Below are 10,765 nucleotides of genomic sequence, written 5' to 3'. Positions count from 1 at the left end.
AACTCCAGACACTTAATTCTACTGTATACAAGCACTGTAGAGCATTAGAACGCAACAAAAGGCTCTGAGTCATTTACAATCATTATTATTGTTGTTAAAAGAGATAGTTCACCCAAAAATGAAAATTCTGTCATAACCCTCACATTGTTGAAAAACCATATTAAAAATACTTTCTTCCGTTTAACACAAAAGAAGATGTTAGGCAGAATGGTAGCCTCAGTCACTTTTTTTCCATATAATGAAAGTCAATGGTGACTAAGGCTAACAAGGTTCTGATACGGGTTTTGAACAGCATCAGGTTGGATAAATTACACAATTTTCATTTTTGGGTGAAGTATCTCTTTAAAGGAAGGGTTCAATACAAGTTAAGCTTTAAAAACAGCATCTGTGGCATGCATGTTGATGAATACAACAGAAGATAATTTCAATTTGGACCCCGTGTGAAGCCGCTAAATCTGGTAAATTTAGCATGTTATGCACAAGGACACCAGAAAGAGTCAAGTCATTCTTATTGACAAGATGTGACGTAACTATTTGCAAAGTACTGTTTACATGGAGCAAACTCCACCCACAGGAATCAAGTCGGTAACATGACTAGGCATTCTTCCACCTAGAACAGTAGTCCCACTGCTATAAGGACAATTTAGATGCAAAACAAAACTGCATTTTTGTACAGAATTAATGTTATCACTTAATATGATCTGATTCCCTTTCTTCATAGACTTGCATTATAAGTGTATTAAATTGAGGGACGAAGCGAAATTATCTTTCTGCGGGAATCGACAGCATGCCTCAGACTTGTTTTGAACCTGGAACATTCCTTTAAATAAGCCCTGTTTATGAGAAAACAGCTTTGTAAACATGCATGTTTTAGGGCAGCTGAACCATATCTAGCCAGAGTGTTCATACTGCATGTCATGCTATAGCACTATAGTGGTACATTCTCATTCAGGACCACAATTATAGTTGTTATCATTAAACTCTGTTATATATGTTTATCATAGTTTTTTGTCATTGTTCCGTGGCTGGCATCACTGAATCCAGATGAGAAATATGATGTTTAAGGGCAATATATACTGAATAGAGAGTGCTCCTGACATGTGTGTTGTGCTGAAGAAGCATATATAGAAGGGTTGGGCAAAATTCAGAATTTAAGAATTGGCACCCAGCTCATGAGTTGGAATATGATAACCACTCTGTACAATTGTGGTGAGAAGAATAGCATCTCAGGTTGGCGCTGTTTTGGTGGCACGAGGGGGACCTACACAATATTAGGCAGGTGTTTTTAATGTTGTGGCTGATCGGTGTGTATGTGTATATATATATATATATATATATATATATATACATTTTTTTTTTTAAATAATTTTATGTAGTGTACATACTGTATATATAAAACAACAAATTTCTATAGGTGACATTTTAAAACTTTTTATGATAATTAACGCCATCCTATGGGAATACCTCATATGTTGTATGACAGCATGTTTATGTATGTAATTTATGAATGTCCTTCATACTTAAAAATGAAAGGTATTATTCAAAACAACACTTACAGCATTTAAGTGAATTTTTTTGAATTTCATTCCATTTTAATTTTCTACTCCTTAAATCCAATGTCGAATCACAATTCTGCATTCTGTTTGATACCTAAAGGCATTCTCAATTAAAATCTGAATAGAGCGCAACCCTGATGTACAGTGCAATACCACATACAGTAGGATGTGGAACCATTGATGGGTGTGTCTGTCATTTGAGAGGCGCACTTTGTATTTGTGCATTGTGATGAACATTGGGCGTCATTCTGTCCTGAAAAATGTAAAGGTTGTTGCTGGCTGCGATGGCAATGATGTTTTCTTTGGGATGCCAGGCGGTATGGAGGATTTTCTTCCGGAAGTCCAGACTGTCAACGCAAACATCCGTCTCTTTCCTCTTCTTCCCCACACACACACGCCGTGGCTGCAGGACAGCCCTGCGTTTACACACCTCGCGACTGGCCTCCAGAGTCACGTCACGTCTGCTCGCCCGGTCAAACATTCGGAAGTAGTTGTTGTACGCCCCTGTCATTATGACACTGAAGAGGAAGAGAGGGATTCAGAGAGAACAGATGCAGGGTAGCTGGATTATCACGAGTTATATTTCAAAGGTCAAATGTGAAATTGTTAGGGTGATGGCTCACCTGTCTGTTCCGTTCCAGGCACATTCAAACTTGTCAAAAATACAATCGCTCTCATATAAAGCGCACAGTTTGGTTCGCAAGTAGTCGTGGACCTAAAAAAACAAAACAAATTTTGATACAAAACAGGCCATCAGAGGAATAGGGTTAGCGTTGGTTAGGGTTAGGGGCAAGGTCAGAAATGAACCAGGGCTAAGGACAAAAATGTCACTGAGAGTGACCAAAATGCCCTAGATATTTAAAATATCTCCACAAAGTTTTTCATTTATTTTATTTTTTATGTTATTTAATATTTGACATTTTCATATTGTTGGGCCTATGCAGCTCATTGTAATATTAAAACATTTACATGTTTTATTTTAAGTACATTTCATTTCCATGGTATTTTTGGTACTTTTCAGTGAGACTATTAGCTTACGATACACAGGGAGTCCTGAAAATGTAAACAGAACATCTGTATGTGTGTGTATTTGTGTGAGTGAGTTGGTGACGGACCTGGTATGTTTCCACTGGTTTATTTTCCATGTTGAGGTCCCATACTTTAGCGGTGAGGTAATCTCGAGTGAGCAGGTAGCGGCCGCTATGACTGAACTTCACATCTGACACAGAGGAAACAATCTCTGAGAAGAATGTTCGATGGGCCGGATCCACTTCTTCTTCAAACACTGATGGAGCATAAATATAAATGTCATAAGTAATCATAAGAAGGACAGTGTTGTTAGAACCCGTTCAGTGTGAACAAGCCCCACCTCCCTTTATAAATGAGAAAACTTTCAGTGGCACAAAATGCAAATTAGATTTATGATATTCTGCATTTGATAATTTAGTTTAAATAATTTACATTATTTAATTTAACAAGAAACCTTTAAGTAAGGGGACAAATGTGGACATTTCTGAAATTGGGGGTATGTTGCTTATAATGAGTTAAGTGAATAATGATCGATACGCCCCTGAATATATGCACTAAATGTGGCTTACATTTGGCATGTTTGTCGCAGAGTGCGTGGGCTCTCATGTCACAGAGGCGTGTGGTTCCTGTACTGCTGCTGAAGGCCAGCAGGTGGCAGTGGTGAGGGTGAAACTCCGCCACTGTGATCACCTCGGTGAGGTCCTCCATGTTCTCTGGCTTCAAATCTACTATGTCTGAAAGAAATTCACTGAGGAAAACCAACTTACTGAGACACTTGAGGTTTCATATCATCCATACCAGTCTAACACAGACCTTAACCTACCCCCCACCACCATCAATCTGAATCTAAATGATTTTTAAAAATTGGTTTCCAGAAATCATAAACAACTGGGAAAGTTATGGAAGAGTCATGGAAATTAATTGCTCAAAAAGGGTGGGAACCCAGCTAGCACCAAACAGCACTAACCAGCATTAAAGGTGCACTCAGTAATTTTTAAGTTACGTTAACTTAAGAAGTTGTACTTCTAAAGAAATTAATTGTAATTGTGAAACATATGTACTCACATGAGATGAAGACTCCAATCATATCAGTAGGCTAACAAAAGCCTATAAAAGCTGTTTTATTATACATTGAAAGGGTCCCCTCATGGGGGCTGCCATGTTAGGATCACATGACCAGCCGAATACTACTCGCTTAATCTCAGTAACCACCCTGATACTGGATATTTTCATTTAGGGATTAAATTAATCTAGGCTGATTGTGAATAGTGAATTTCATCGACGGTAGCGGTAACTAAAAACTATTGCGTTTGAATGATACTGCATCCCTAGACGTCAGTGTAAGTCCAAAATGACATATTCAAAAAAGTGCACCTTTAACTAACATGGAAAATGATGCTGGTCTAAACTGGCCTTCTCAGGCACCGTAACAATTTACTGCCACTCCTTTTCTCAGTCGTTTTGTCTCCCTTGGCCTGTATCTCTCTATATTTCTCTCTCTCTTTCTCAGAAAAAGGATACTGAAGCTTCGGTCAGTGATGTTGAGGTTCCACAGGTTAATTCTTAGGTCATCAGCTGACATGTACGTCTCACAGTCACTGTTGACGCTGATGGAGTTGATGTGATATGCATGAGCATTAGCAAAAACACGCCGGGGAGATGCCTCCACCAACAGATCCATCGGCCGGAGCACCGGAACCTACACAACATGCATGAAAATACATCATAAAATAATAAGAGAAATGAAGCATTGTCAGCTTGAAGGAGCATCAATACATACTTGTATGACCTTTTTTCCTCTGTGTAACACAAAAGGAGTCATTAGAAAGCATATTAGTCTCAGTCACCATTCACTTTCATTGCATATTTTTTCCATACAGTGAAAGTGAATGGTGACTGAGGCTGTCATTCTACCTAACATGTCCCTTAGGATTCCATGGTCCATTCGGACAACATTAGGGTGAGTAAATGATGACAGAATTTTCATTTTTGGGTGAACTGTTCCTTTAACACACCTGTAGAGTTGTAATTGTAGAAAGGTCCTTTAGTCTGCCCTCCTCATCTCTGAGATTATAGCCCTCTGCTCGCTTGTCTCTCTCACTCACCTTCCACAGCTTTATGGTCTTATCTGATCATAAAAAGATCATGATTCTTAAAGATTCAACAATGTGTCTCAGTATTCTGGGAAATAAGTTGCATTTCTAATGCTATCAGAACAAACAAGCATTTCAGACGTTACCATTGGTGGTGAGGAGGAAGTGGGCGGGGTTATGTGGAGGCAGCCAGCGAATCTTATTTATTTTCTCCTCAATCTCCAAACTTTTCAGGTAATCAAACTCAGGCTCGTGACTCTGAAACGTACTATAAACATTATATTCGCCCTGTAAGAGAGAGTTGGGTGTACAAAAAGCACATAAAATATTAGCATAAATGAACACATTTTTCACACCAGAATGAATTACTTGGTATAATCTCGTTTTGCTGCTTACTTTCTGTGTTATGACTGGCTGAGTCAACATTAGAGTAATTAGAAGTTAAAATATATAGACCTCAAGAAACCTAATTCAAAATGTTGTGGCTATTAGTACAATATCTGTATGCTATTGTACTCCAATAAGTTGACAAAATAAACTTTTAGAATTAAAAATGATTCGGCCTCATTAATGAAACACGAGCAGAATGTATTTATGTCTAAATTATTCATAAAACCATTCTTATGTAAATTTTCACATCTAATGATAAACTAAAGGCAATTGGCTATTTAAAAAGACAAACTTCTTATTTCAATAGAAAATATGGTCTTTAAAGGGCATCTCTCACCTGTGGTTCTCTCTGGAAGATGACAACCCTCCCTCCCTTATCACCGGTGGCCAAGAACTCTCCCGTCTGGTTGAACTCCACCGTAGAGATGACATCAGCTGAATCAGAAATCAGATTTAAATCAGTTTGATTGTATGTAAATCAAAATTCTTTTTGGTTATTTATGATTTAAGAATGGAATTAAATTGGTCTATTGCACTTGTCTAACTGAATGTATTTTATTATAATGTGCTGTCAGCATGTGGATTTGTTTAAAAAGATCAAATAATAGTAATGCTAAAGATCAACCTGAGAGTCAAACATTGCCTTTCCAAAGTCAACTAATGCAATGTTTATACAGTTAAATAAATGAATAAAACCATTTTAATGTCACGTTCACTTTGTTTGTGAGTGCCAGTGCACAGGTCAAAATTTTGTTTTTGTCTACTTAAGTTCAATAAGAGTCAAAGACTTATACACACTTGTTTGAATGTATTTTTCTTCTGGTCTTTAAAACCCATTGATTACCATCTTACACTAAGCTGAATTAATTAGTTTATTAATTTTTTATTTTTACTAGTGAGTTGGACTGGATAGGTGATTCTCACAAAACCAGTCAAGAAAGTGTCCTGGTATATTACATATGTTTTACATTTATAGATATAAATGTGTTATAATTTTTAATAAAATGTTTTTATATATATATACATTTATATTAAATTATTACTATAAATTGATTGACATTTTAACACCCAATTCTCATTACCGTAACGAGTTTGGACATTTTACTTTCCCCATTGTTTTTGATGATGATTCTCATTACTGTCATTTTTTAGTGCATTAAAGTAAAAATAAAAGCTTTTGTACACTGTTTTTTACATTAAAATCAGAGAAGGTTAAAGGCAGTACCAAGGGAGTACTACTATGATGTACTTAACGTTGCGGTAATGTCAATATTAAAATTATAAGAGATAAAAAAAATCATCTCTTTTTGCATTGCGGTAATGATAATTGGGGGGTAAAATGTCATAAAAACAATGTCACAATTGATGTAAAAAAATCATAATGGCGCTAAAAACAAGCTTAATTTTATACATGCTAAATATTATTTCTTATATGCTTCTTTGGATTTAAAAATGTTCTTGACAGGTTTCATGAGAATCACCAGGATAGTGAGACAACAAATGGTCAGCATACATGGGAACTCCTTCAATACTGTTTAAAAGGCGTCTCAGGTGGCACCTCATGAAAGTGGTTGAGAAAGCACAGATTGTGCAGATCTGTATGTGGCGGCGGGGGCGTGGTTGAGCGTTCATCCGGAGAGAGAGAAAGCAGTAAGTGTGCACACACCTGAGCGCTATAATGTCTAACACCTGTTTCTGATTGCAGTAAGCACTGGGGAGAGCGATAAAAAGGGACCACGCCAGAGACGAGGGAGAGAGAGAGAGAGAATGGGAGGGCTCTCCGCCCTCTGATACGCTGACATATGGTCCTCCGCCAGTTGGACGGCCTCCTCCAGCAATGCTGGGCAGTGGCACTGGACCCACTCCGCCGTTCCTTTCGGTAGATGATGGATAAGCTGCTCCAGCACCACGAGATCAATGACTCCCTAGGCGTCGTGGTCCTCAGCCAGCAACCACTGAGCTGTTGAGCGAAGGCAAACGGGCGGCCGCGCCCATCCATCTTCATCGACCAGAAGAGTTGTCGGTATTGCTCCGGGCTGCGACCAACCCGCTGCAGGATGGTCTTCCTCAGATAATCATACACCAGGAGACTTGCTGCCAGTAGTTGTTGTGAGTTGAGCTTCCCCAGTCAACAATGGGATGAGTCTGGCCGCCCACTGAGCACGTGGCCAGCCCCAGATCTCGGCCGTCCTCTCGAACAGATCCAGGAAGGCCTCGGGATCATCTTCTGCCCCCATCTTCATGAGGACAACCGGGGGCATGGGGGCTGCTGGGTCCGGGGTCGCGGCCGGGGCTTTCTCCTGGTGTAGTAGGCTCCGGATCGCGTGCTGGTCCTCTGCTTGAGCTTGGAGCACCTCCTGGAATTGGCGATCCTGGTCCTGGTGTAGCTCAAGCAGGGCCTGATGTTGCGCATGGTTCATACTGGCGAGGGACTTGATGACTTCTGCCAACTGCGAGGACTCCATGCCGGCGTATTTCCTCCAATTCTTTCGGCACAAGAGTAAATGTTCAAGGAAGGGAGGAAAAGGAGGACACAGGAAACTTGGGCTTCAACTCAAAGGAATAACTTTTAAAAAACAAATTCAAAGGGACTTTTCAGCGTTTTCACTCTTTAGCTAAACACACACAGTCTCTTTCAGATGGGTAGCTCTCTCTCCCTCGTCTCTGGCGTGGTCCATTTTTACCACTCTCCCCAGTGATAACTGCAATCAGAAACAGGTGTTAGACATTATAGCGCTCAGGTGTGTGCACCCTTACTGCTTTCTCTCTCTCCGGACGAACGCTCGACCACGCCCCCGCCACCACACTGTAATCTGCACTACTTTAAAGAAGCTAAAATATAAAATAGTTTTGATTTGGAACACATTTTCATTTGTGTTCATAATTTAATGCCTTTATTATTATTTCAAATGTGGAAAAAAGTAATAATTACTTGAAAGTGTCCAAAATTTGGTGAGTAGTCTACATAAAACTCTGTGGTATATGATGGTGTGTATGTTTAATAAATGTCACCAAGGGAGTATCAGCGACGGGGGACGTGGGGGACACGTCTCCCGCACTCTTTAAAAAGGTGATTTTTGTCCCCCGCACTTTTCCAAGCTAAACCCATAATGAGTCCAAATGGTGGATTTGTATACAGTATTCTTTGTGTTTTGTTACTTTGGGACTGATTGAGCAACCATCCAGCCAATCACAGGTGAGTTTCATGAGCCAAAACAACTCTTACATAATAGGCCGTCAGTCAGACAGTCTAATCAACAAGGCTCCATTCATTTCTACAAAGCTGCTTTCAACAATGCTCATTTATCCATGTTTTTTATCAGCATTTATGTTGATCTAAATTAATAATCTAGAGATGAGGAACACACAAATGAGAGTTATTTATCAGCATATCTTTCTTGATTGGCAGCATTATGTGAAATGCACTGCAGAAAAAAAGATCTGTGTTAAATATGTAAAGCTATTTTTAATATCAGCTCCTGTTTTTTACCTATATGTTGGTGTGCAGTTGATAAACTGTAGGAAACAAAATAGATCTGCTGTGTTTTTAGAACACTTAGGCATTTTACTGAAGTGAATAGATATGTAGACATGCTTTATTATACATGAAAACATATGGACGTTATTGAAACTCATCAAAATTATTATAAGACTATTATTGTTGTCTTTTGATAAGTCATTGTCAGCAGCTCACAAACTGTAGGGAAATTTGCTTTGTTCTTATAATTCATAAAACCTTTACTAAAGTCTCTTTTTTTTAGGTCTGTAGACATACAAATTTTAAAGGATTAAAATTTTCTTTTGATCATTGGTTCAGTGACTAACTAATTTCACACAAGACACTCATTTTTCATCACCTTCTGGCATCACCATAAATGGACACTGAATCATTAAATGGATCTGAACGAATTTTGGTGAATGTAATCAAAACACTTGAGCCAATTGAATACTTTTAAATCCCACAATGCACAAGCACAGAGTAAAACATTTAATTGTGCACATGCACAATTGCCATTATTGTAACTGATTAAATAATTTATTCAAGACCAGCTTGTGCTCAGTCTTTTATTGTCATGTGTGAAACAGAAGCCGGTGCTCCACAAGATGGCCTTTATTTTTGCAGCTAATTTTGCAAAATTTTGCAATTATTTTGCAATACTTGAATCTTTAAAATTCTACAAATATTAAAAGTAAATAATACGTATATATTAATATCATACTTATATCATATTTATATATTAATATATACTGTAATATATTAATACTGCATTGTAAGTGTTGGATCTGTGCGAGCCACCTACTAACAGCTGTGTCCCCCCCACTTTTAAAATGACTGCTACGCCCCTGAATGTTACCCTCTGTGTACTCTGGCTCCAAGGCTGCGAGATCCGAACAGAGAACCGGGCTCAGCATTCTGGGACAGAACCAAGGGCGGGGCTGCAACTCTACCAATCCTGCAAAGAGGCAGATTGTCATGATGAGCATAAAAATTGGAGTGAAAGGGTTTGAACATGCTACTGGTATTTTAAACATATGCTTCTCTCTTGGAATGATTCCAGATGCAGTTATTCAAACATGCATGTGTCATAAGCATCAGTTCAGATCAATTGCAAACCAATGAGATCCATAGAATGGCTTTGATCAGTGGAAATGAGCCTGAGATGAGCTAATCTAATCCTTTTCCACATCAATATAAACAACAGATTATCTGGGGGGGGGGGGGATAAGATTATCTTAGATCTGACACACATATACATAAACATATCCATCTGGACCAAACATTTTAAATAGCCTCTGACATGTTGTTTTGAGTGTTGAAAGAGGGTTACACTGCTCACGGATGCTTGTAAACACTCACGAAGATGCTAAAGAGTGAATGGGAATTATTTGAGGAGAAAATTCAAGACATACATGCAATATAAAACTCTTACCTTCTGTCACATTGCTGTGCAATTTCAGATGCAAAAATCAGATGCTGAAATATTTATTCAGTTCCATTGCTGAATTTGAGTGTATAAAAGGTCTCTGTGGGTAGATGCGTGTGTTTGATGAATGAGCAGCACACCATCCATTTTTCACACATCAGCACATCTATTGCAAAGCGTCATAAGAAACTCCACGCTAAGAGGCTGATGCCACACAGACATAAACTACACAAAATAAACTGGCACTGCAGAAAACTCACAAAAAGGATCTTTTGGCTCAGGGGGCATCTACAACCAGGAGTCTTCGGTTCAGTTCATTCCAGTTGTGTTTTCCTGAAATCAGATGTAAACACATGACAGCTGGACTTGTGCATAGGCATACTGATGTTTGTGCAAAAAAATGAGGGAGGGGTAAAAATCTATCTGATCTGCTGCATTGACTCCTCCCCCAAAGCATCTCACATAGAGGGAGACACAAAGATCTTGAGCGACACACAATCATCCAATCGTTTGACTGGTCAGGGAATTTTGGCCAATGAGAGAGCAGCTCAGCATCACTCTGAAAATCAACCCCCCACTCCAGCCTCATACTGATACAGCTACAGGAGCGGTTGCCTAGTAACCGCATCTGTCTCTGAGAGCAGAGCAAGAGACTGGGAGGAAAAACGAGGCATTGCAATGGTTACATAAAGATGTGAAAAACATTAAAAATTTTAAAATGTTGTGGACAGACAGAATGCACTGCTAAAGCGAATTCTGCTCTATGTAACCA

At 38.9% G+C, this 10,765-nt stretch overlaps 1 protein-coding gene across 3 annotated transcripts; it reads right to left on the bottom strand.

The window, feature by feature from the left end:
- Window positions 1-1,570: 1,570 nt before the first annotated feature.
- LOC127417802 (serine/threonine-protein phosphatase 2A 55 kDa regulatory subunit B beta isoform-like) lies at window positions 1,571-10,364 on the bottom strand. 3 transcript variants are annotated; one of them, XM_051658053.1, is made up of 11 exons: window positions 10,254-10,364; window positions 10,000-10,093; window positions 9,424-9,522; window positions 5,406-5,503; window positions 4,825-4,966; window positions 4,601-4,713; window positions 4,107-4,284; window positions 3,155-3,319; window positions 2,672-2,841; window positions 2,180-2,271; window positions 1,571-2,074 (listed from the first exon to the last, which is right to left on the bottom strand). In XM_051658053.1, exons 3-11 carry the CDS (start codon window positions 9,479-9,481, stop codon window positions 1,750-1,752), a joined length of 1,341 nt encoding a protein of 446 aa, XP_051514013.1. In that variant the 5' UTR covers window positions 9,482-9,522; window positions 10,000-10,093; window positions 10,254-10,364; the 3' UTR covers window positions 1,571-1,749. The 3 variants fall into 3 exon arrangements, with proteins under 3 accessions (XP_051514013.1, XP_051514012.1, XP_051514014.1); XM_051658052.1 differs by having other exon boundaries at window positions 10,000-10,358; XM_051658054.1 differs by having other exon boundaries at window positions 4,825-4,946; window positions 10,000-10,358.
- Between the last annotated feature and the right edge of the window lie 401 nt (window positions 10,365-10,765).

This window comes from Myxocyprinus asiaticus, chromosome 27 (assembly GCF_019703515.2).
Source record: "Myxocyprinus asiaticus isolate MX2 ecotype Aquarium Trade chromosome 27, UBuf_Myxa_2, whole genome shotgun sequence".
In the NCBI taxonomy this organism is placed as follows: Eukaryota; Metazoa; Chordata; class Actinopteri; order Cypriniformes; family Catostomidae; genus Myxocyprinus; species Myxocyprinus asiaticus.
Note: the sequence above shows the minus strand (reverse complement) of the source record. Positions and strands in the feature narration are given on the sequence as shown.